General features: G+C 41.6%; 1 protein-coding gene across 3 annotated transcripts; it reads left to right on the forward strand.

Annotated features, from left to right (window-relative positions):
- Positions 1-1,292: 1,292 nt before the first annotated feature.
- On the forward strand, positions 1,293-25,113 carry LOC149297903 (RNA-binding protein 27-like). Of its 3 annotated transcripts, XM_089488030.1 has the most exons (22): positions 1,293-1,351; positions 3,799-3,917; positions 5,044-5,159; positions 6,117-6,141; positions 9,663-9,771; positions 10,249-10,466; positions 11,586-11,849; positions 12,842-13,066; positions 14,626-14,763; positions 15,470-15,619; positions 15,764-15,899; positions 16,345-16,498; positions 16,750-17,034; positions 17,226-17,366; positions 17,636-17,758; positions 18,153-18,227; positions 19,911-20,066; positions 21,434-21,538; positions 21,753-21,941; positions 22,975-23,061; positions 23,438-23,548; positions 25,030-25,113. In XM_089488030.1, the coding sequence occupies exons 1-22, from the start codon at positions 1,293-1,295 to the stop codon at positions 25,111-25,113; spliced, it is 3,069 nt and encodes a 1,022-aa protein (XP_089344156.1). The 3 variants fall into 3 exon arrangements, with proteins under 3 accessions (XP_089344156.1, XP_089344158.1, XP_089344159.1); XM_089488032.1 differs by lacking the exon at positions 6,117-6,141 and having other exon boundaries at positions 5,044-5,163; positions 9,678-9,771; positions 10,249-10,440; positions 11,584-11,849; positions 16,750-17,013; XM_089488033.1 differs by lacking the exon at positions 6,117-6,141 and having other exon boundaries at positions 5,044-5,160; positions 9,681-9,771; positions 10,249-10,440; positions 11,584-11,849; positions 16,750-16,977.
- The last annotated feature ends 1,488 nt before the right edge of the window (positions 25,114-26,601 follow it).

The following is a 26,601-nucleotide window of genomic DNA, read 5'->3' on the forward strand; positions in this document are numbered from 1 at the left end:
AAAGTATGGTATCAGTGATATTCTCTGAATGATTCGAATCTCTGTAAGATTCGGATCCTTGTAAGATCCGGATCCCTGTAAGATTCGAATCATTCGACTCTTCGGATCATTCGACTCTTTGAACGACTCTCTGACTCTAAGAGTCATCGTTCCTGTGTGAATTAATGAGCTGTAACCTGACCCCAGAGTCTGTGTCTGAGTGCTCTGCAGATGACTCACAGCTCTAGGATCAGGTTACAGCTGCATGATTCACAGACTGAACCGTTACAAACGAATCGTTCAGTCTAGTGAACCGACTCATCCGGATCACTAAAAAGAACCGGATCAAATGAACGATTCGTTCATGATCCGGACATCACTATTGTAAGCTCTTTGAGCAGGGCCCTCCTCACCTGTCAAGTTGTTTTGTGATAATCTACTTGTTATGTTCTGTCTACCCATCGAACAGCGCTATGGAATATGGTGTCGCTATATCAAATAAATAATAATCGCTGTTGCTTGGTTTGATTGCTGCCTTCGCCTCACTTCGCTTGCCAAGTTGCCAGCTTTGAAAGAGTTAAGGGACTTTACATTATACACAGGGAAACTGTATAAATCAGGCGATTCCCGTGGATTCTAAACAAATGAACGCACTGGGATGATAAACGTCACCCAGCAAAAATAATAAAAACGATGCAACCATTTTCCATCCGAATATCACTCCCTTCGTTATATGTGTATTACGGGTGACGGGCTGCATTGCACGGTCATATAAAGCGCTAACTGGTTCCGTTTCCACAAGAAGCGGTTAAACCCCTGAATCTGCATGAGGGACCATATCTAAATGTTCCCACGCGAGCCTCCTTTCTAGCAAGCTTCACTCCACGCCGATCTGCTCCACACTAAGCCTTCACCATGCGGCACCCAAGGCCCTCCCACCAGTGACCATTACAAGGGTCAGCTCCGCCCCGCGCCTTCTCATTGGCCAACTCTCACCCCTTTCTGCTGACTGGTTGGCTGCGTGGAGCTGTCCGTCTTCCGGGCTCACCGTAGGCCCTGCTGCCTGGCTAAGTTGTGCGGCGCTCGGTCGGGGACTTAATTTAGAGGCTGTGGAAGAGCTCCCAGAGTACGCCGAGTCCCGGAAGCGCTTTACCGGCTCGTCCAGGCACAGCACGTTTACCGGATACTATCGGTTTAAGAGATTCTAAACGACTGCGAGCCGAGGAGGAAGATAGAGAACGATGAGCGTTGGTACTGCGGTGCTGGTACGGTAGTGGTCCTCCACGCCCCCTGGGCCCGCGACAACCGCCGACATGCTCATAGAAAATGTGGAAGCCTTCAAGACGTGGCTAGCCAGGTTACTGGATCCTATGTGAGTGGCGGCGTCCTCACGAGTGGGGGGTGGGGGCGCGTAACGTAGCCTCGGGGCCTTGTGGCAACAAGTATCGGAGGGGTAATTGCTGCAAGGCCCGCCTTGTTAAATATGAATGATTAACATCGGAGCAGCAGGTCCTTCGCCTTATGGTAGTTGGTGTCCTTGCTAATATCATTATTAGTAATATTACATGTTCGTTAGCCGAGCCTTGGGGCTGTAACGAGCAGTTTGCAATATGCTGAGCACCCGCACGCCTACGTGCCGTGCCCCTAAAGAAAGGGTTAATTGTGTAACTGCCCCCGATGCTGTATGCCTATAATGGGAGCCATAGAAGTGAAGTGTCAGCTAAACATTTAACCCCTCGTGCGGCTATTGGGGCCCCATCTACTAGACCCGACTCTGTATACTTTCCATATAGATCGCCGGAAAGGCTTGGTGTGTCCCCCCCCCCCACAATATGTATATATTGACAGGTGACAGGAGACAAAAGTGGTTTGAGGGGGGGTAGATTCATTGGGCTCCAGCTCCCCAATGGGCTTCTGTCGGCCGTGTGTAATGCATAGTTAAATTGGATGCCTGCGAAGACTCCTCGCTTATGGAATTATGCATTAAAGGGGGCGCTAAACCTTATGAAGATCCAACGCTGGCAGGTTCCTCCAGCAAGAAGAGCTGAGCTGGCCCTACCGAATGCATAATTTAATGGGGGGATGAGACTGGAGAAATCACACTGATTTCATTATGCATTATACGGGGCCAGTCAGGCTTATTGGTGATGGACCTTCATAATGGAAACCTTCTATTCACTAAAGGGACAGTTGAGACCTTCATTCTGTTTTTTTTGTTTTTTTTAAAGTGTGAGTATCTTATGGTTTGTAAGTAAGGGAGCCGCTTTTTCTTTGCAATAACGTATTCAAGTGGGAAATTCTGCGCAACGGTCTGCAAGCCCCGCTACAGAAGACCATAAATGATAGTAACCTGACATTACTTTAAAATCCTTTTTTCCAAAATGAAAAGCAATGAACGATATAAGAAAAGAACCTGATGCTGCAGCTGCCCTCCTCCATGGTCTGACAATTTTTGGCCTCAACAGGAGCACCTTGGGTACGGGGGTCTGGAACGGTTCACGGAGCCGGTGCTCAAGAACATTACGTGCATGAAGATGTTTAGCTGAGTACATCTCCTGCGCGGAAACCAACTGGGGGGCTGGAAAAGCGGCAACTGCATATTAGAGGGTTCTGCAGAAGACTACGAAGACTTAGAGAGTGTACTGCTGTCAAATGCATTTAAGTGACCTCTTACAGTGATGCTACCTGCCTCATCTGTGGTCCAGCAATTCTCACCACTGGTTGGTTGCTTCAAGCAACCAATCAGTGACAGGAAAGCGCTTCTCTATTAAAATCCATGGAGTGCTTTCATGCGCACAGGGTTCTTGGTAGAACATCATTCCCAGCTTTCACCAAGCCGAAGATGACTGGTAGCGAGTCATCACGCCGGCTGAACACGTCTGCAGCAGGGGATGTAGTGGAGGTGCGGCACAGAACCCACCCCATGCCCTTGCAAAGAGGACACCGCATTTTTTCCTGAAGTTCTTATTGCCAAACGGCATAGGAGCAGCTGAATTTGTTTGGCTAGCAGATGTAAAAGACCTGTCAAAAACGACGGTAATGGCATGACTGGGGTGTCCCTTGTTCTTGAACTTGTTGTTTTCCATCAATCCCTCTTAGCTCATCTTCCTTGTAGCCATGTTGCTCCCCTACGTCGTCAGTGCTGCTGCCATGCTTATCTTCCTTACCCATCCTATACAAAAATTGCCCCTAAAAAAACTAAATAAAAAAAAAAAAAACACCACCAAGACCTACTTCTTCTGCACACAACCATTATATCTAAGCTTGTGTAACATTTGTATCTTGTAAAGAAACACAAGCTTTATAACTTTTTTTTTATTTTCTGCAATAAATTGAAATCCAAGTAAATCTGGAGTGCCTTACTCTTCCTTTTGTTTGCTATAAACCGAACCTAATGACTCTCCTACACGGTTTTTGTTACATCTGCCTTGGCATCATCGTCTAAACCAGAATTAATGCAGCAACCCAATTTTATTTTAAATCAATATCATGCTCAGATTTTTTTTTTTTTTTTTTTTTTAACAATGCAATTGAAAGACTTCTCGATAAATACAAATCAAAACAAATATGAAGCACCATACCGAGCCACCGATGTAAGCTATTGTCATATTGAATAACTGATGTTATCACGCATGAGGCCTGTGAGTTACATAGTCCTATTAACGCTTTATCTATACATTTTGTTGAGAGAAAAGATGGTACAGAGAAGGATCCAAATCTATGTTCTCCTTTTCTAAGTTTATTTCTGTTGCTTGCGTTATTTGGTATATAACATTTTGTGGTTGTCTCTAACAAAGAGTTTTGCCTCTTCCTTTGTAGATGTGAGGCTGACCCCTCAGCGCTGGCAAACTATGTTATAGCTCTGGTAAAGAAAGACAAATCGGAAAAGGAGTTGAAGGCCATATGCGCTGATCAGCTGGATGTTTTCCTACAGAAAGGTAAGACTTCCCACAACTTGGGAACCTGAGACCTCTTGGTAAGTCCTTAAATGGGGCTGTAACGTCAATCATTCCAATATAAATAATTGTTTAACCCCTTTGTTACCGTATGGACGTGCAGGTGCGTTCACAAAGTTTGTCAGGATTGCCCTTTGGATGTCTCTGTACGGTCCCACCTTTTTTACAGCTGATCTCTAGCCATATTGCACTAATAAAAGTGCAAAAAAAGCCCTTGCTTTTGTATAGTAAATGTGTGTGTGTGTACTATAGTGTCAGTGTGTGTGTATAGTACTAGAGTCGGGTTGTCTACTGTATTGTGCCAGATTCTGTATGTGTGCATAAGGATCTGTATTTGGATATATGTATGGTGTTAGCCAGTGTATGAGGATGTGCTGTTACATTTTGGCATTAGAGTGTGTGTGTGTGTCACCATATAGTGTAGTGTGTTAGCATGTGTTACCGTAAGGTTTTAGTTAGGGATGCACTGAAAATTCAGGATGCACTTGGCTGAAAATGACTAAATTCCAACACGTGATGGCTGCCTGGGCATGATAGTAGTCGGTGTAATTGAGTGACACCATGCATATGAAATGTATATGTGTGTGTGTGTGTATATATATATATATATATATATATGTATATATGTATCTGTGTTAGTGTGTGTGTATGAATAATGGTTAAACATACAAAAAACATAAGCAAAAGTTTAAAATGTCTTTATTTTGGGCCTTTTTTTTTTTTTTTTTTTAAAACCTAATTTACAACTATTTTTTTACACATTTCCTTGGTTTAAAACAAAAGCCCTAAAATGATGTATAATTTGTGTGGGTACATCCAACACATAAAAGGGGGATCTTGATTAAACCCACATGGCACAAAACCATACAGTACGGACGGTACTAAAAAGCCTTGGTAAGAAAAGGATTAAGACCCATTTTGGTTAATGGTGATATGAGTTGGAGTAGCACCTGGTCTGATCTTGTCTTGTACAAGCAGCTATGTAACTTTTTTGTTTTGTTTTTGTTGACAAGCCTAGGGGTAACTTCTACCGCATAATGCTCGTGTTTTAGAAACATATATATTATTAAAAAAAAAAACAACTTCTAACTTATCTGCTTTTTCACAGAAACAAATGGGTTTGTGGACAAGCTCTTTGAATGTTTGCACACCAAGAACTACCTTCCTCAGGATGAGGTGTTCAAACCAGAGATGAAGCAAGAAAGAGAGGAAGTCAAGGAGGACGTACCTGAAAGAAGACACATGGCTGTGCCGCCAATTGCTCTGGTGAATATTATCTTAATTTAAAATAAGATGCATGTTATGTCCTGTCCTGTCATTCACGTGCTACTGAAGGGAAAAAAATGGAGCAGTATCCGTGGCAACGTTCGGCGGCTTTGCCACGATACGGTTGTAGCTTGTTTTGCGTTAGTGGGCAGATAAATTCACACCTTATTTTATGTTGGATATTAAAGGCTTTTTACACCAGAAACGTAGAAAGTAATAGGCAAGGTAGTATAACATTTGTGTTATCTGACGGCAGATAAGAAGCATTCGGCCCATCCAGTCTGCCCGCTTTTCCTGATGTAAGGCGTTTAAACCCCTATCAGTCTTTGGTCAGGTCATAAGCTTTATGTCTATCCCATGCTTGTTTAAATACCCTCACTATGTTAGCCTCCACCACTGCTGCTGGGAGACTGTTCCATTTACCTACCAAATCCGAAGAGCAACCACAAGCATCAGTGAATGGTGTTGCTGTCACTCGCAAGATGGCGGCGCCAAATGTCACAGTTCACAGAGGGTCAATCCAGACCCTCCTGAGAACTCTTGAGCCCAGCTCGCTAATCACAACTTGATTAGTAAAAAAAATTTTAAAAGATTGGTGACATGTCAAAATAATCCCCCACTGTCACAAAATAAGTCCTATATATATAAGTCCTACAATTAGTGCTATATCTTCACGAAACTTGTCGCATGGAAAGAGTTAAAATATTGGGGCACCATGGGGTGTCTAGTTAAAAAACAATGTATTTGATGGGGTACATTGAATTGGCCGGCTTCAAAGATGTCCCAAATATGGGACGTGGGCACAGACTTACCAGATGTCTAAATGCCCAAAAAATACACACCCCACAAAGGTGGGCTTTTACCTCCAAAATAACCCAACAAACCCATGCATGGGGGGGGTATCACTGCGCTCAGGAGATGTTACTAAACACATATTGGGGTGTTTGGCAGTGACATATATACCGGGAGCTGTAAATTCATACCCGAAGTACGTGTATGGGGGGGAAAAAATACAAAAAAAGGGGTTAATGACAAGACTGTTTGTTTCTTACTCGTAGTACACGTTTAACATTATTCAGTGTTGCTGTTTAGCAGTAATTTTCTTCTTTCTCATTTTGCCCATCCACACATTATATGTGTTTTTTCCAGGCATGCAGGGCCTTCTTTAGAGACCATCATTTTTATCATATCTAATTTTCTATAAAAAAATGAAAAAATATGGTGGGGGGTTTTTGTGAAAAAATTACTTTTTTTCACTTTTATTTGAAAAATCTTTTACTCGTCTGCAAAAACTAATGAAAAAACATTCTACTTTTTGTCCTGAGTTTAGAAATACCCAAAGTTTTTTATTTTTTTTTTTTGCTTTTTTTCTGTAAGTTAATGGACCATAATTACAAGTAGCGTTTTGCTATTTCAAAACCATTTGTTCCTGAAATCTGGTCATTCCGCCTCATGTGCTATTTGAATATCTTTGAAGCCAGCCAATGCAAATTACCCCATCAAACATGTCTTTTTGAAAACTAGACACCCTAGGGTACTTCAATTGCTATTATATTAACCCTTTCCATGCCCCAATTCTACCATCAGCCTCTGTCAAACTTTGTGGTAGTAATTTTTTTTTATTTTTTCACACACGTTGTACTTCTAGTATGAATGTACAGCTCCTGGTATATGTTACTGTCAAACACCCCAATATGTGTTCAGTAACATCTCCTGAGCACAGCGATACCCCCAATGCATGGGTTTGTTGGGTTATTTGGGAGGTAAAAGCATGTCAGCAACACCAATTATGCTTAGGAAGGGATTGCTGATCGCTTTAAGCTCTGTCTTCGCCACCGTCTTTGATCAGTTTGGTGGTGGCCATTTTTTTTTTTTCCGGGGGAGTGCTTTCCTCCTATGATCAACGGCCAGCCTCACTTTTGAGGCTTCCGTGGATGCTGCTAACCCACGGATCGCTGTAAAAACGCAGCGATCAAGGTGATGCAGGTATTTACCAGCAGCCCGTACATTTATGGGCTTTGTCACCAATGCATTGCATCGTGACCCCGTACGGGCTTTGTCGTGAAGGGGATAAGAATTTAAATGTTTCTACTGCATTCGCCTCTCGTTTCCTCCAAGCTATTCATATTAAGATCCTTTAACCTGTCCTGGTAATTTCTGTCCTGCAAACAAATTACCGTTTTTGTAGCTCTTCTCTGAACGCTCTCCAGTGTGTCAATATCCTTCTGGGGACGGGGTCTCCCCTATGCAACCCAGCTTACTGCTTGCTTTTTGAGATGCTTTATTTCATTGTCTGCTTACCTTCGTTGCATTCAGCAACACCAAAATCTGCTCCAGGGACCCCATGTTATCCCTCCCCGGGGCATCAACGTCTGCCATATGCAATATGACGGTGGACACCTGATTGAAAAGAGGCATTCGGCGATGCCGCAAACCCACCCCATGATGCACTCTGACTTCTCTCTGGTCATATCAAGAGATTTTGCCTCTTGCAAAATAGAGGGTCTTGAACTGGAGATGTTGAACACATTAGGGTGTTGTTTGACAGAGGCATATACCATGAGCTATAAATTTATACCTAAAGTACAATGTGTGTGAAGGAAAACACAAAAAATGACTACCACAAACTTTGTCAAAGGCTAATGGTAGTTTTAGTGCATGGCATATCTTGAAATACTCAGTGGTGTCTAGTTTTCAAACCTATATGGTTTGATGGGGTAAATTAAATTGACCTTCAAAGATGTCCCAAATAAGACATGGAGGCAGGATTACAAGGTTTGAAAAAAAAAATGGTTGTGAAATGGCAATACTAGTACTTATTGCTCTATAATTTGAGAAAAAAAAACACTGGGTAGTTCTAAACTCAGGACAAATAATATAATCGATTTTAGCATGTTTAAATTGCTAGAGAAGTCTCATTTGGGTTAAAATGCAGTGCAGTCCCATTGATTCAGCTCCTTGGTAAGCAATACAGCCATGCAAAACTAGAGAGCACTTGCCAAACTTAGAGTACTTTGACACAGTGGCGGGCTAATGTATGTCTGTATAGTGCAACGGAATCCCCAGTATTTATGCCTTTAGGTGTGTCAGGGTTTTACTTTTATTTTGTTTTTTTTTTGCTATTTACTGGTCTTGCCCTGGATTCTTGATTTGTTTTGTGTACTTATTGGGTGTTATTATTCTAACAGTGATCCTGGAATCTGAATATTTTAACCGTTTTATCCTTTTAAGGTTGTGTGCTCTTCTATTTTTGTATACTCTTACAGTCTGAATTGCTTGCAATAGAGAGACATGACGTCACACCAGCTCTTTGTGGCTCTATTCTGCAGGGTGAAACCTACAAACTACCCTAATAAAAAAAAAAAAAGTCTTATATTAAAAGATATGCGCTCATCTCTTAAAATTTTCATTCTTACGCTTTTATCAGATCACTGATAAAATCTATCTTTAAGTAAGCACTCCAGCGCCATTAATGCTCGGGGGCCATTCTCGACTGTACTCTAGTGCGCTTGACTGTGTGTGCAGATCTATGCAACCGTTCTTTAGTTATTGGAGTTGTTCTGTCTCATTTTAATATCTCCCTATCCAGTCACTGCTGAAAGCCAGACGCATACCGCTGCATACATCTTGACACATACTTATTAAAACTCTTTCTAGCCAATGGGAGCTGAGCTTTCATTGAAACTAATAGGAACAGCAGCAGCAGCAGCTAGCATATATATATGTGATCAGCTGCTGTTTCTTTGGCTTGTATAGGATTGTCACTGAGCATGTACAAGAAGTCTACATTAGAGGACTGCACTGGGAGGCGGGTCCCGCGGGACCCGCCAAAAAACTTGCGGGTGCGGGCGGTCTTGCTGGGGCTGCGGGCGGGAGCGGGCGGTCAGGCACTGTACCTGCGGGTCCCGGTAATCCTGCGCAGTCCCGCAAGGCTGCCTTCTTGCTGCTCCCTTACAGTGTCTCCTAGCTTGCTCCGCCCAGGAACAAAACGGACTCACGTGATGTGAAGTCACTTCCTGTGACTCCGCCTTGTTCCTGGGCGGAGCAAGAGAAGAGACGCCGTGAGGGAACAACTCGAGGGCAGCCGCGCGGGACTGCGCGGGAAATCAGGTAAGGAGGCGGGCATGATTGGCCACAAATGTGGCGGGAGCGGGCGGGATTGGTCACAAATGTGGCGGGAGCGGCACACCCACATTGCGGGAGCGGGATTAAAAACCGCGGGAGCGGGATAAAAAAAGTAGTCCCGCGCAGGGCTCTAGTCTACATGCTGATTCTTCCTGGTTTCAGCAGAGAGGTCTTGTGTTCGATCTTAGGTAACCAACAAAGCACGCTTCAATTAGCTTACAGTGAAATGCTTTGGCGTCCATGCAAAATGGGCTCCAACATAGTTTCAAAAATACACATCATATTCAGATTTTGAAACTATCTTTAGAAATATTTGTTGTCAGGGCAATCTGACAGCATTGATTTTTATTTTTATTTTTCAGGAAAACTTTGAGGAGGAGCGCAGCGACAGAAAAAAGAAGCATCCAAGTCCCCAAAGGAACCGCTCTGATTCTAACGAGAGAAGGTTGGTGAATGACTTTTATGTGCTTAACATTCCGCTTATTACAGCAGAGCAAATATTTCACAGTTCAGTGCATAGCCTTTTCCTAAGTAATAATATTTAAAGATTTAAATAGTTGCATCTTATTTCTGCGGAAACCTACAGCTCTCGGTTTCTGTGGTAATTATTATTTCTCCCGATTAAGTGATCTCGCAAGGCGGCCTTTGTAAGGGTTGAGTAAAATTAATTGTTTAGCTGATGTGTGTTTTGGCCGTATCTGTGAAACAATTCCACAAGTAGAACAAACTATGGGTAAATGGGTTTATGATAAAAGGTGACACGGCAATTAATGCTTTGCTAACAGGGCAAATCCTATTCTTTCTATTAGAATGCACTTGAAGATTGACAGTATGCTAATGACTTATCGGTACGTGGAGGCATTATACTAACCACGAGGCAATTTATGAATTTGTGTTGATGCGTCTTTGTGGTTTGTTTCAGAACAAGAGACAAAAAGAGGGATGATGGGAAATGGAGGGACTATGATCGGCACAGAGACAAGTACGACTGGCGGAGAGGAAGGAGCAAAAGTCCTGTTAAAAGCAAGCCTACAAACAGGAGTCGGAGCCGCAGCAGGGGAAGAAGCAGGGACCGGGAATCTGCCAGGAGTCAGAGAGGCGCCAAAGGAAATATGGCACAACAGCCCGGCTCGCTAAATCGTGAGTGGATTCCATCAGACTTGGTTAATTTAATACCGTTTCAGTGGTGGGGCTTGGTGCCTGGACAAGTGGCTGAGTTCTTTAGGCCTAGGAGTTGGGTCAGGAGAACCAAAGGAATTGGTTGTAGTGTGTGTGTGTGTGTGTGTGTGTGTGTGCACTGATGGCTTTAGGTCAAGGTTTGCGCTATGGTTTCAAATGAACTCTTAAAGAGATGCCCTCAAAGTAAAAGTACAATAACTGGAATAGTTACAAAAAAAAAATCACTCACTGATACGGTTAGAATATATCTTTTTCAAAAACATAAAACAGTCCTGCGTTCTGCCAAGCCTCATGAACAGTTTGCATTAGAAGAGATCATCTATACATGCTTTTCTTCTTTAAAAGAAGTGGAGGGTTTTATTGTGTTGAGAACAATGAAGTACCCTTAGCAGAGAGAATCAGCTCAGGGAGTTTGGCCAAATATAACCCAGTGTAATGTATACACTGGTGGATTCGAGCGAACGCGCGCGTGTTTTCACAGGTGAGGGCAATCTATTGTTCAGTGTTGGTGTTTAGTGGAGTGCTGCCGGTTAGGAAGACTATTCTGCGTGGCTCATTACTGGATTCCACGATGGATGATTGGTGTAGTGGTTACGGCTGGTCTTACCTGCAGATGAGTCGCGTTACCAAAGTCATATCCTGGAGAAGTAATTTGTCTTTTGTTTGGTGTTTGGGGGGGGGGGGCTTGGTTAAAAATACCAAGATTTCTGTAATGTTATCAAGCACTGCTTTTATGTTTGCTGTGCCGTATGAAACTTCTCAAAGACCCCCCCCCCCCCCCCCCGGATGTGCTTGCTTGCCTACAGTATTACTTTTGTGTGTTTGTAGTATGTGACTATTCTGTTTTAGTGATCTATTTTAAATTGTCATAAATGTGGCAGACCCCATCTAAAGTTCAATTATATTCTAGCTTTTGGGGCTTTGATGAACAGATTTATAGAAAGAAACGAATGCTAGAGAATTCCCTAGCATTATCTCCACTGTTGTCCACCCTTTTCTATGTAAATAAATACCTTTGCTACTGACGTCTGTAAAGTGCATTACACTTTGTATGTAAACTGACCGTCTGGCTATCTGCAGAGCATCGCGAGAGGCAGAAGTTTGAATGCGAAAGGAATGATATGGAGTCTGTGTATACGCCATCTTCCCAGCCGGTGTCGAACTCATCGGAGCCGCAGTATTCCTCTGGTGGGCAAGCTATCCCCAGCACTGTTACAGTCATCGCACCTGCTCACCACCCAGAGAGCACAACAGAGATCTGGTCTAATTACTATAACAACCACAACCCTCCCAACTCGTTCGCCAGGAACCCACCTCCTAAACGACGCTGCAGAGACTATGATGGTAAGAAACGCACCTCGATTAATAAAATAATGCCGTACTCTGTTCTGAGCAATGATTTCCCTTGCTGTCATCCTATATATGATATTTATGGTTTAGACCTTTTAAGAGGAAAAAAAAGCTGTAATTCCCGCTTTTATGTTTTCTTAAATGCTTCTTAAGCGATCTAGGGCGTTACGTTTAAAAACACAGTTCTGATATAAAACTGTAAAAAGTCACCATAGCCCGCAATGGAACTTTCCTGCTGATTGCTCCATATCTACAACTTCATCGGATCCTCGGCCATGAATATTAAGTGCAATAGCACACTTTCTATATAAACACAAGCAAACCACTGTACTTTTGACATATAGGCATGTTTGTTTCATTCATGCTCTTCGCACCTAATCGAATGAAACATCCTTTAACCATTTCAACATCTTGCAAAATACACAGATGATGCACGCCTTAAAAAAACATGTAAATTCTAATTTTGGACTGCTGGCTTTTTTTTACCGGTAATTTTTTATTTTATATAGCGCCATCATATTTTGCAGTGCTGTACAAGCAAGGTATCCGCGCACACCCAGCTAATACTATTAAAAGCACCTATGTGAGGCATACATTTTGGAGAGTCCATCATCCTATGCTGCCATATATTTAGCCCAGCACTACGTCAAAGTACCCCAATTTTGCCAAGTCCTAGATCGTAACAATTACCATGGTGCTGAATAACATATTTCTGTTGTAGCTTGTAATTCATTTATTGATGTCCCCCCCTTAGTTCATCAGTTTGTAAATAATGACATGACGTGCATTTACATGCCCCTCACTTGTGTGTATGGATTAGCTAGGATCTGTAATAAATGTCGACCTGCAGCGTTACACAAAGCTATTGTAATCAATTTACTTTCCTCACTTTCGTTAAAAATCATTCAATTCCTTCTGTAGTGTAATGTGCATTTCAATGCCTCTGTGTTAATATTTTGGTTGGTGTATTTTTTTTTCCCCCATAGAAAGAGGGTTTTGTGTCCTTGGGGATCTATGCCAGTTTGATCATGGAAATGATCCCTTGGTTGTTGATGAAGTGTCTTTGCCCAGTATGATTCCTTTCCCTCCTCCCCCTGGACTTCCACCCCCTGGTATCTTGATGCCTCCCATCCCTGGCCCGCACAACATGAGACTACCTGTCCCTCGACCAATCAGCCAGCCGCCACCTCCTTCTATTCTCCCCGCAACAAGTAAGTGACCACTGGGGGGGGATTTTTTAGTTAGTTGACCAACGGATTTAACAGTGTTCAGTACGCAACCATTTTCTAACGTAAGTGCAACAAAGCACATTTATAGTTCGTTGACATTTTGAATTGAAAAGGCAGACCATTTTCGGAGTTACTGGTGGAACATAAAATTGAATGCATTGTGTGAATACCTTGGGATGTCTGCTTTTTGATAGCACTCTTTTCCCACGATGAATGACTTATGTATATATACTTGAGACCTGGTTACCATCTTGCTATGTATATGAATAGTTTGTGAACGAGAGGTGCTATATTCAAGCTGGAACAGCTCCAATGTGGTTAGGAACAGTTGTAAAGTAGGAATTTATTAACATACTGGCACAAAAATAATCCAACTTAGATCTGAAACTTTGCTTACAAAGTCATCATGTGCAAGTTATCGTTTACTATTGGTTTTACTGCGCGGGTAAGACAAGAGTAAACTGCACACATGGGGGGGGGGGGACCCTGCTTGGGGGGGGAAAACCCGCATGTGTAACACCAATGGGGAAGCATTTTAGGAGACTGGTGCACGCTTATACTGAGTAGCCCTGGCTACATGCTTACTTCTGTCAGGAGCTGGACCAAGGATCACTCCCTCTCGCGTGAGGTGTAAGATGATGTGATCCCACAGGGTGTCTTCTGCTGGATATTGATGAGAGAGTAATGCCAAATGGCGGATCACTTCCATCAATACTCTAGCTTTTGAGCTGCTTTAAGGAGGTATATAATGCTTAGCAAAAGCAGGGAGATTTGCGGATTAATTTAACTGACTTCAAGTCATTTTGTAGACTTAACTATTCGTTATGATGGGCTTGGTCAGCTATTCTCACAAGCTCGCCAGAGCTAGTTCTTCAAAGCAAAGTGAGGTTGAAAGCTCGGCTAGATTTTCTAGATTGTAAAATCATTTCAGCAGGGCGCTCCTCACCTTTAGTCTGTAAATCCAAATTATGTGATGCACAGTTTGTCCAGTTTACCCATTAAGTGCTGTAGAATATATAAATGTTGATAAATCCAAGAGAATAATATCCAGCAGCATGTATCAACATAACCAGACGACCGAACGATATCCACACATCGCACTGGTCTCTTCCCAGAGTGAAGTTAGATGAAGTGTTTTAAATTGTCTTCATACTCAGGATTTAGTAAGTTAACAAAATGCCTCCTACTTGAGATGTTTCACCCCATTCAAATGTATATATTTTCACCTTTTGAATTGGTGCCGTTCAAACACCACATTCTGGATCTGTAGGCTTTGTTGTAAGAATTGTGAGGCCGCACAGTTCTGCCATCGGGTCTGTTTTAGTTGCCCATGGAAAGTGACGGCCAGCGTGTAACATATGTTCAGCTGAAAATAAAAATCAGAGGAATTTGTAGAGGAAAATAGAAAACCCTGAGTGTATTTTAATTGGATGATGAACAAATCTGATGTTTCCAGTGAAATCCTGATGATGGCTCCAACTATTTGTACAGGAAAAGAAAGATTGTGCAATACAATATGTATTCTGTTTCTCATCCTGCAGGATTACCATTAACACATTCAAATATGCTAAATAACCGAGAGCAGCAAGGAACCAACATTGTACCCAGCCTTGCACCAGTAGGAGGAACATTACCTCCTCCATTACCTCCCCAAAACCTGCATTACTCTGTATCAGAACGTAAGTATAGTGGTACCGCACGCCGGTTACATTGTATCTTACGTACACTGATTCCTTCCGACCATCCTCCACCTCTTTCCTTAATGTTAAACTTCTTGCAAGGTATACTACACTCGTGTCTCTGACCCATTAAAAGGACAGCAAGACCTTTGGCTCCTCTTGATGCAAACTACTTCACATAAACATTATCCCTTGTTGGAGCTGATAGTATTGGCCTGTGGTATTTTCCTTAGAGTAAACCAAGTTCAGTCCACACATGTCACTAGCTGGATTGTTGGGTTGGATAATGTTGGGTGTTTATCATGACCAAGCTTTATCCAAGCTGGATTGTTGGGTTGGATAATGTTGGGTGTATCATGAGATAACTGATATTGATGCAATACTGTTGAAATGCCACTTCTAGTGGTAGAATGTACATGCTTATTTTTCTTAATATTCCTTTTTTTCTTTTTTTTTTTGTGTGATAGTCCTGGGTTCAGTTTGGTTTCTTGTCGGGGATTAGCACTGCCCACCTTTATACAGAGACCAGAAAAACAAGAACCCCAGAAAAGCTTGTACCTCTTCAACTATAGTAGCAAGGACTACAGTTACATTGTCTTATAATGAAGAGCACGCTCTTGTATATCCCAGCCTATTTCCATGCAAATCCTAAAAATCAGTATCGCTTTACTGACTGCTCATCACCGCCTTCTTTTCTTTCCTTTAGATACGTATGAGCCTGACGGCTACAATCCCGAAGCCCCTAGTCTTACAAACACTGGTAGAACGGCATACAGGCAGTTCTTTACACGGACGCAGACTCAGAGGCCAAACTTGATTGGATTGACCTCGGGCGATATGGATACACCGCCGCGAGGTAAGCTATTCCTTTTATCCCAGCGCTGGTCACAGAAAGCAAAAGGATAACCCCGAGACTTAAGCCATACCTGACTTCAATCAGCATATTGTCCTCCAACTCATCCTAACCGCTTTCTCCATTATTTTATTTTTTTTCTTCCAGCCGCTAATATTGTGATCCAGACAGAACCTCCTCCACCAGTTCCTGCAAATAGCAACGTCAACAGAGTGGTGGTCGAACCAGACCGAAAAAGAACCTTAGACTCTAACGATGGGCCTTATGCAAAGAAGCAATGGATGTAAGCACCTCCTCGTATTAGAAAACTAACACCTTAAAAATAATAACCTTATCTTAAAAATACTTCATATTATAGTAAACTGTGTGTATTTGGTTACACGTGTGTAAAGTTTAACTTTTGGTTTTGGTTACATGCTATAAATTCTTTTATCAAAGGAGACTTGGGATGGTATATGGGGCAGGACGTTACTTTATAATCTAACTACTGCAATATGACAGAGAACTGCCTTATTTTTAACATAAAACTTATGAGATATTGCGCTGTAAATGCAAAATTTAATAACTATTATCCTAAAAAAACAACAACAAAAAACCCCCAAAACATTGCATTTTAAATAATATGGGGTCAAAGTTAATAGGTTGTTCTATCTGGGCAGAGCATGGTTTTTAGGAAGTATCCAAGTCTTATTTTTCTTCTCGCTGTCTTTCTTCACCCGCCATTCCAGACAAGGCAACAACAACCACAATAAAATAGGATTCGTAAAGAAGATACAGTACACAAACACAAAACTTGAAGTCCGCAAAATCCCTCAGGACCTGAACAATATTACGAAGCTGAATGAGCACTTCAGCAAATTTGGTACCATTGTAAATATACAGGTATGTAAGACTTTTTATCTACCGTCATCTTTATTAATACGATGTTGAGGTGTCTTGTCATCAGAAAACATGGATTTCTGATGTTTGTAGTATGGCCAAGTAGGAGGTTAGAAACAAGTATAGTTTACAGTCTAATTTAATGCGTATGGCTTAAAATAATGCAGTCTGTCATGTGTGGCCAAATGTGTGATTTACTCGTATTTCTTATATTTGTCTTTCTCTCGTCATAATTTATATGTATATTTGTGCAGGTTGCTTTTCAAGGAGATCCAGAAGGTGCTCTCATCCAGTACTTGACCAACGAAGAAGCCAGACGAGCGATATCAAGCACAGAAGCCGTTTTGAATAACCGATTTATCCGGGTCCTCTGGCATAGAGAAAACCACGACCAGCATACTGGACAGCACCAGCATACCCCACACCTGGCACAATCTGCCCAGTCATCTCTAACGTCCGCTGGGCAAGGACACCTGGCAAAGGTAACCCCTGCTCTCTCTCTCTGCGGGCCTTTTGGGGTGATTTATGCTTGGGGTATAGTAACATTGTTAGGTGGCTTATGCTCCAGGGCAGTATATGTGGGAACACCTGCAAACTAATAGATTTAGAGCGCAGTACGTAAGATTGGAGACACAGGATTGATTTACTGTTTAAATTGCATTTTGTGATGGTGGTAAATAGCTGATCATTGACAAGTTCTTTTGGGGCTTGCAACTTTTGTAATGCACAGGTGATGTCCAAACCTCCCAACCACGGTTCTTATGTCTTGAACAATTTACCTGTAAAACATCGCCTTGGACCAACAGGAAGCAGTCAACCAGATGCACAGTACCTGGCACCAAACCAAACTAGCTCGGGGGAGGATAGTCAGGTAAGTGCACTTTGCATCAGGTATCCCCCCTTTTTATTATTATTATTAATAATATTATTATATGCCAAACTTGGTCATCTGATCCTTTACATCTCCATTAGTGGATGTTAAAAGGGTTTGCAGATATTAACAAGTAAATACTATATAGTGTGTGTGTGTGTATATGTATGTATGTGTATATATATATACATAGTGTGTGTATATACACACACCACTAGGGGTCAGTATGCTTGCTTTCTGACTGTATACACATGTAATTTTTCTTTCAGACTTTGCCACCTTCCACCAGTCACACAAAAATGGTTTACAGTTCTACAAATGTAAAGTCTGCAAACAAACCTTTAACTGGCTCAAAAACTGTGGATGTGCAAGATACATTCAAAAAGAAGCAGGTATGGAAAGTCAACAAGTTGTTGTCTGTGGTCTTATGCAGTTGGTCAATGTTAACCTTTTTGCGATGCACTTTAATGTGCAATGTATCATCTATTCTGGTACTCAATTAGATGGATGACATTTTGGTTTTGAGGTGTGTGGTTTTGTTGGTTCCAAAAGCTTATTACATATTTATTTGACACCGAATAGGTGATGCTACAGTATATTCTATGCATTTTCATTTGGATTTCCCTGCCAGTTGAAAGTTATTTTGAAAGAATTGGTTAACTTAAAATATTTATATAAATACATTGTCTTGAGGACATATTTCCATAGCTGACAGTGTTATTCCCCGAGTCCAGTATTCATGACCTATAAATATAGCTTGGGGTTTTTTTTTGCTTTGTTACACAGGAAGCTTTAAAACTCCAGCAAGACATGAGGAAGAAAAAGCAAGAAATGTTGGAGAAACGTATTGAGTACCAAAAGGTAAAAAACAAATTGGTTGAATTAGTAGAGACTACATTGCAATAACCCCTAGGTCGTCCTTCTTTCAATCAAAGTGCTGCCATTAAAATTAATTGGAGCACTTTCTGAGCATGCACACCAGGGATTTCATTACAGTAGGCAACTGTTCTGCAGAATCCCTCAATGCATTTACAACACGGGGAAAAAACATTTAAAGGGACCATGGTGGTAGGCGATAATGAAGGAATCCCCCCAACCAAAACACTATACGGCACCCAGGCGGAAGGGGCGCCGAGCGGTTGCTCATGAAAGAGTTTTAAGCAACCGCTCGGCGCTCCTCCGCTTCCTTCTGCCACCCGCCTCAGCGCTGCCCTGACTGCGGTGGTGGGAGAGCGAGGCCTCTGTCCTGGTGCCAGCGCTGAGCACTGGAATGTGACGTCATATGCCGGAGCTCAGCAGTGAAGCCGCGTGCTCCCACCTTAGGACTTCAGCAAGGTAAGTAAACTACAAAGGGGGAGGGAGAGGGTGTAGATAGTAGAAAGGGGGGTAGTAAGAATATAGAAATAGCGTGAATGAGTGAGAGAATGAATTAATGTGTGGATGAATAGCTTGAATGATTTGTGAGAATGCATTAATGGTTGTATATCATGGATGTGATTTAGGAAAAGGCAAAGATAACACAAGAAGGGTGTTTGAGCCTTGGGGACCAAAATGGCACAGACAGGGTGTTTATGGGACAAAGATGGCACAGGGCGTCCTGTTTGGGGACAAAGATGGCTCACGCTGGACTGTAATCTGTGTCATCTGGGTGCTGGTCAGGTTCAATGTGGGCAGTGTGGACACCATGGCTGGCTTTTGGGGGTGTGCAACCTGTGATCTATGCCTCTAATTCAGGGGTTTTTATCTATACCTTCAGTGCTGAATTTACAAGTGATTTCCAGTTGATCTATACCTGCAAACCTGGATTTGTGTTATGCTGTTGATCTATACCTGCTATGCTATGTTTCCATATATTTATGTATACCTGCAAGTATAGGGTTTGTATGTCTTATTCAGTTGATCTATACATGCAAGTGCTGTTTACATGTATTTGATATATACCTGAACTACAGGGAGCATGTAACGAGTGGTATGGGTAAATGAATAAGGGGATAAAGGGACTCTGGGGATGATTATGGGGAGAGGACCTCTCAATGTCACGGTAGGGTCAGAAGGAGGGAAGACTCTCACTGGTACATTATTTTTGCCAGTGTTTCAAGTTATATATTGTATTTGCAAAAATATGAGATGGAGAGAAAGTGGGATAGGGGATAGTGAGAAAAGAGGTATCTGATAGGGGGGGATGCTATCCCCCAGATTTTTAGGGGTTCCTACACCCATGCCTGTAGTACACCCATGCTCTTTCTGGTTGCCTTCTTTGCTTAAACTGTGTTACTGTAATGCCTTGATGTCAAGGCATTCAGCAGCAGGGGCCCCATATGGCCCCTCCCCAGTGTATCAACGTCCACTATATAGAATATGGTGGCAGACACCTGATTTAAGAGTGTAGGAGGCAATCAAGGGAATTTCCCAGGTTATACTATTGTCTCTAGACACCCTTAATTGATGATATGGGCTGTACTTCTAGGTGACTGTTTTTGATACAAGACATACAGCATACTTGTATATTAGTTTTTTAACTGTTATTATGATCTAATTTTGTAGATGTTGATATCAAGGCTAGAAAAAAACAAAACCATGAAAGCAGAGGAAAGAACTGAGATCATGAAAACATTAAAGGAACTGGATGAAAAGATATCTCAGGCCAAAGATGAACTGAAGACCTTGGCTGCTCCGTCAAAAGTGAGATCTAAAACAGAAGTAAGCATTGCCTGGGGATTTTATGATCTCCTACCGCAATGATCTGTGGGTGCTGATTGAAAAATGTATACAACTTAGTAAGTTGCACAGTTTCGTTTTTGCCTATTTGTCACATTTTAAATGTTTCAGATCACCCAACTAATTTTAATACAAGACAAAGAACCTGTTTTTTTAAGTAATTTCATGCATAAAAGGAAAAATATATCCAACCCTACCTGGCCTTATGTAACCAAGTAATTGCCCTCTTAGTTACTAAGTCAGCCAACTAACCAAATCCCAGGCGGGATTACTGCCAGCTCTGTTGAATCTAAACATCAATTAAATAGAACGTGTCTTGCAAAGTGAAGCAGGCCAAAAGTTCTCAAAAAGCAGTACATGATGCCGTGATGTAAAGAAATTCAAGAAGAGATGAGAAACAATCATTGACATCTGTCAGTCTGGAAAGGGTTACAGAGCCATTTCTAAGTCTTTGGGCTCCAGTGAACTACTGAGCCATTGCCTACAAATGGCGAAAACCTAGAACAGTGGCGTCCTTTCCAGGAGTGGCCGACCTATCAAAATTCCTCCAAGAGGTCCTTTGCTTCAGTTAAGGTCATTGTTTACGATTCAGCAATTAAAGACTGCTAAATTGGCATCCATGAGGAGAGATAAAGGTGAAAACCACTGACTCAAAGGCACGCAGGTATAGCTCACATTTGCCAAAAAACTTTTTGATGAACCAAGAAATTTGGGATAATCTGTGGGCTGACGCGTCAAAACTTTTTTGGAAGACGTGGGTGCTGTTACATCTGGAGTAAAGCTAACACAGTATTAAGAATAAGAACATCATACCAACAGTCAAATGCTGTAATGGCCTGGGGCTGCTTTGCCTCAGGACCTGGGCGGCGCCATAATTGATGGAACCATGAATTCTGCTCATTCAGAAAATCCTGAATGAGAATGTCTCTCCATTGTTTGTGGCCTAATGCTCAAGTGCAGTTGAGTTATGCAGAAGAACAATGATCCGAACCACACAAGCAACTCCACCACATGGCTCGAAAGAAACAAAAAGATTGAGATGCTGCCGCATGACTTTTACGAAAGCTAGTTCATGCTCAAAAACCTTCCAAAGTTACTGAATTATAACCATTCGGGCCAAAATTCCCTTTTTACCTTCAATACATGAAATTATTCTTTAAAGTCTGCCTTCTGTGTTAACTCACGTTGTCCTAAAATTAATTTGATGATCTGAAATTTTTATGTAACAAATATACAAAAATGGAATGCTGTGGGAAAAACTCTTTGTAGCACTGTAGGTGAATAAGAATGACCATTCATAATGCACCTTAGTAAAATACTAACAACTCTTATTTTCCTTGTGATTAAAGGCACAAAAAGAGCTTTTAGATGCAGAGATGGACTTCCACAAAAGACTGTCCTCGGGAGAAGATACAACAGAACTGCGGAAAAAGCTCAACCAACTACAAGTTGAAGTAAGACAATATATTGATATGAGTATAGCATGGTTATGACACCCTCATGTTTGGGATGCCTGAAGAAAGACTAAAATGGTACTATACTTCTCACTCCCTACTTACTGAGATTTGACATTTGCGTGTGACATACATATTCACAAGCTTTCCATTATCAAAGTATGCACAGGTGTAAGATAATAGGCGTTGACGTGTTTTTGCTTTTATTATTTAGGCTGCTCGGTTAGGGATACTTCCTACTGGCCGTGGGGGCAAGATGTTAACCGCTCAATCCCGAGGAAGAGGACGGGGAGCACGGGGAAGAGCCCCACAAAGTCATATGGTTGTTGATCACCGACCCAAAACAATATCAGTCACAGGATTCTATGAGACGGAAAAAGAAGAGTTGCTCCAACATTTTGCTGTAAGTGCAATGTTTAGAATCAATCCTAACAAGCCAGGACCCAGAGCATGTGGGTTAGCATGTGTGTACATGAGCGTAGAATGTTAACGTGTCGCTGTAGTGTGCTAGTGTTTGTAAGCATAAGTTATGTATGATGTTAGTGTGTAAATGTATATATGGCAAGGCTCGACAAACCCTGGGCGCCAGGATATGTATGTATGTGTGTGTATCTTAGACTTGGGCGCCGGTCGAAAAGTTCGGAGGAAAATTTGTCTTTTGTATTCGACAAAATTTGGCTAATGTTTACGTTTTCGGAAATCCCATTTCTTTGTCTGGCTGCATTGGAAACAAGAAAAAAACACGTAGAAGAAGTTCATAGGGAATTTGAGACCAATGATGGAAGGAATAGGGTCAAAATTAGCTTAGCATTATAGGGTTAGGGTTAAGGATAGTAGTGGACTGGTTAAATGATTTAATTAAATCCAAACTTTAGAAGAAGTGGCAGACTGAGGGTCACCAAGTCTCACACAGAAGAATCTCACTCTGTGAAATGCTCAGATGCAGCAGAGCAGTGTTATATAACGCAGTCACAGTGAAATGAACGGATCCCCTACCTGCTCTGCTCTTATATAGGCTTTCTTCGTAACTAGTCTGTTTTTGTTTTTTGGTTTTTTTCTTTGAAAGATGCAGCACAGCCATTGGACAAACCCTCAGCATGATGTGACAGGAGTGAGCTGATTGAACAAATGAAGGTCAACTCACTCAATGTCCCTCCTCTTAGTGTAGTTAAAATGGCGGCCAAGGGACAAATGAGCGAAGATTTTTATATTGCGCGCAATCGTGGTTTTTTTGTTTATTTCGTCAAATGTTGCGTTTGTTCGTTATTCGGACAAATGGAAGAAACGGCAACATTTGGCACGAAAAAACATTTATCCAAAAACTAATGCGCAAGTCTAGTGTGTGTGTGTATGTATACAACACACTGTGTTAAAAGGCTTTTGTCTGTCGGAAATTACACTGTGCTGTTTGGTAATGTATTTTCTGCCCATTGTAGAAGTTTGGTGAAGTTGAAGACATGAATGAGGAAGAATTTCCACCAAGCTTAATTTTAACCTTCAAGACAAGGCAAGAAGCTGAAAATGTAAGTTTGCTATAATTGTGACGTAGTTTGTGGGGGTGGCATGCATTGTAATTTAAATATTCCTAATCCTGGAGCTGAAAAAAAATGGATTGGTATATTTATTTAGATTTTTTTTTTTTTTTAATGAAAATTATTTTTCTTTGAAAGTTTCCTCTATTAAACTGTCCATTTTGATATGAACATTTTATAGCTTTACAAGGTCCAGTAGGGCTTCTTGCGGGTTTATTTAGCACAATGACAAAATAACAGTTCAATACAACGAAGCAAGTTAAAAGCTGTAAATATTGCGTATTCTGCTCTGGTACAATAGTCGAAAGCAAAGTTACTGATAACCGACTTCAGAATGTACGTGGTAATGTATATTTCATCTCGATAGGCTGCAAACCAAGGTTCAAAGTTTAAAGGACGAAAACTTCAGGTGTCCTGGCATAAACCTAAGACGCCATCCATAATAACAGAAGTTGAGGAGGAAGAACCCAAGGAAGAAGTAAGAGCTTTATATGCAACTGCATCTGTTTTAAGGGCACTGCCAGGGCCATAGGAAGGGTGAGGTGAGAGAGGCACTTGCCTCGGGTGCAGCTGCGTGGGGGCGCGCAGCCTCCAGCACAGCTTGGGGGGATATCACAGATCTCTAACCAGCCCAACATTAAGATTCCCATCCAAACGCATTGGGCACTTTGTTGCCAATGATTGGGTGCGTCACGGCCAGCTGCAGTGATGTGGCTTCTACCTCCGGTTAGTGGGTTTTTGTTTCTTAGCATTTCAAATGCTAATTACAAGAAGACAAAAATAATTGTAGTAATTCAATTTTGGCAAAAGTATAATGCTAAATGTAAATAAAATAAAAAAAACAAACGTCAAGCACCCAACATATACAACTCCCTAAGCACTCTCCTCATTATGATTTTTCCAGTTATTCTCCAGATGTCCTTCGTAGAAGTGAAGAAAAAAAAAAAAACATCTCAGCCTATGTACAGCATGGTTATTGGTGGTGTACCAATGACAACCCTACTGCCATGTAGGATTCTTGTTGTGGGTCGTGAATATGCATGTTTGAGTGGGGCGACATTTTTTTTTTTAATCAATGTGCCAAAACATTACACAATGAGCACAGTGTATTCTAGCCAGTTTCAAATAATAGTTCCCAATAATCTGGGGCATGATGGATACCTTTGATGAAATACCTCTACCATTCCTTTGGTAAGCTATAATATAAAATCTGTTATTAAAAATGGTGATGGGATGTAGAGCCCTGCGCGGGACTGCTTTTTTAATCCCGCTCTCGCCCGCTCCCGCAATGTGGGTGTTCCGCTCCCGCCACATTTGTGGCCAATCACGCCCGCTCCCGCCACATTTGTGGCCAATCACGCCCGCCTCCTTACCTGATTTCCCGCGCAGTCCTGCAAGTTGTTCCCTCACAGCGTCTCTTCTCTTGCCCCGCCCAGGAACAAGGCGGTATCACAGGAAGTGATGTCACATCACGTGACTCCGCCTTGTTCCTGGGCGGAGCAAGATAGGAGACACTGTTATGGAGCAGCGAGAAGACAGCCTTGCGGGACTGCGGGGGATTACCGGGACCCGCAGGTACAGTGCCTGACCGCCCGCAGCCCCAGCAAGACCGGCTGCAAGTTTTTTGGCGGGGCCCGCGGGGCCCGCCTCCCAATGCAGTCTTTAAAAAGTGTTTATGCATTTCTTAGGCGTAATGGTTCTTCTTTAAAGCAGAACACATATATGCATGCCCGTGAAATTAAGAAATAAGCTTAAAATGTGCTCTTACAAGAACATAATTGTGTTATATTAAATCGCTAAACCATAATTCTTCTTAAGGCTAGCCATTCACAGACCATTCAAAAGAGAGATGGACTCCAAAGCAGATGGATAATGTGTAGTTGAAGATGTTGGTTGTAGAAATATAACCGTTTTTTTAAAATGCACCCAAAACTAATTTTATATGCAATTGTTTCTTAGGAAACGGACGCCTCCGATCCATTTCTTCACGAAGATGATGATGAGGACGAGGATGAAGATGAGTCTCGCTCGTGGAGGAGATGAGAACAAACAAAAACTGCTAAATAGAAATATTGATGTTTTAAGGATTGTCAACCAACCATTTTACCATACAGATGAGGAAAAAAGAGAGCAAGATTTCAAATGAGCCAAAAATGTATTTTTTTTTTTCTCACCCTTTAGCATAAAAATAATTCCTCCGGTGTTTAAACCATTTAATTGTTTCTTCCCCCAGTACGGTTTCTGATGTCTTCACAAATTCTTTTATTATATATAATCTTCATGGTATATGTCAAGATGAAATATACCACCTAACTAAAGAGTGTTCAGTATATTTTTAAGCCTTGTTTGATTTTTCCGGATGTGGAGATTTTTTGGACTCCCTGTTTTTTTTGTTTTTTGCTTTTGTTTTTTTTTTATGATGTATGATTTTAAATGTATCTGTTCTAGTTTGATGCTTAGTGAAGCACCTTGAAGAGTCATTGCTGATATGCAGTTGTCAAGAGTGTTCTTTATTACTTATACTCTTATAGAGCAGAATATTACTCAGATTAGTGTTTTGTTTTGAAGATGAGTGTGATGGCCGTATACATATACAACGTTCTCTTCTGCTTTGACTACTGAGTGTCCTCAATCAGTTCTTTATTGATAAGTGTATTTATTTTAATGTCCTAGTTAAGCCTATTACTGTTGGCCCACACGCAGTGGAATGCTTTCTCGCTTCATTATTGATGCATCCTCCTAAATTAGTGGGGTTTTTAGCAGATTATATATTTCTTTTTACAGCTCATTCACCTTTCAGTTCCTTATGCATATGAAGGGCCAGTCACATGGGGTTTCTTTGCTAGAATTGACCTGGCACGATGCCTTGTTTTGTCATTTTACGATACATTATGCGGGGCCTACTTAGCCGTTATTACATGGGGAAAAACCCACTGCTGTTGGCCCTTCATATTGCATAGTGAAACTGTCCATTTAAAATGATTAAACTCACTAGAGCTTATGGTTTAGTAAATACAACCTAGCTGACCCTAATGATCCACTTCTTAGGTAGAAGTAAAATTCCTTACTTTTCAAAGACTTACAAAATACCCGGCTTTACCTTCAGTATTTCAATTTATTCCTTAGATTAACTAACTCTCTTTTCTGGTGGGTTGTATCGCGCACCATATCTTAAGATGCAAAGCATAATGGTCTTTTCGGAATAGAAGATATATGGCAGAACAGTAGTGGATAAGACGCTTAAAGTTCAATCCCTGTTTTCTCACCAAACGAAATGATTTCACGACTGTGCCAAAAACACACACACAGTACAAAGTATTGTTGTTTTTCATAACTTGTGTTTGCTGGAGCCTTTGAAATAAGAACTGGCCCATTGTCCCTGACTCTAAATAATTCAAATACAGAGCATGTCTTAGTAAGAAATGTCATCACATTCATCCCCGCAGTCTGATTATAAATATGTACCACAGGCCATTGCCAATTACCCTAAAGAAGACAATGAAAGGAAATAAAACTTAATAGGAGACTGCA

Source organism: Sceloporus occidentalis, unplaced genomic scaffold (genome assembly GCF_023333645.1).
Source record: "Sceloporus occidentalis isolate IW3139 unplaced genomic scaffold, rSceOcc1.0.p SCAF_36, whole genome shotgun sequence".
NCBI lineage: Eukaryota > Metazoa > Chordata > Lepidosauria > Squamata > Phrynosomatidae > Sceloporus > Sceloporus occidentalis.

What these genes read in the sequence shown, in the direction of transcription:
- LOC149297903 (XM_089488030.1), top strand. Translation starts at nt 1,293, where the DNA reads ATGCTCATAGAAAATGTGGAAGCCTTCAAGACGTGGCTAGCCAGGTTA. An exon ending in GCATTACTCTGTATCAGAAC is followed by an intron (nt 14,764 to 15,469) that starts GTAAGTATAGTG and finishes TCTTTCCTTTAG; the next exon opens with ATACGTATGAGCCTGACGGC. An exon ending in AAGTGAGATCTAAAACAGAA is followed by an intron (nt 20,067 to 21,433) that starts GTAAGCATTGCC and finishes TTGTGATTAAAG; the next exon opens with GCACAAAAAGAGCTTTTAGA.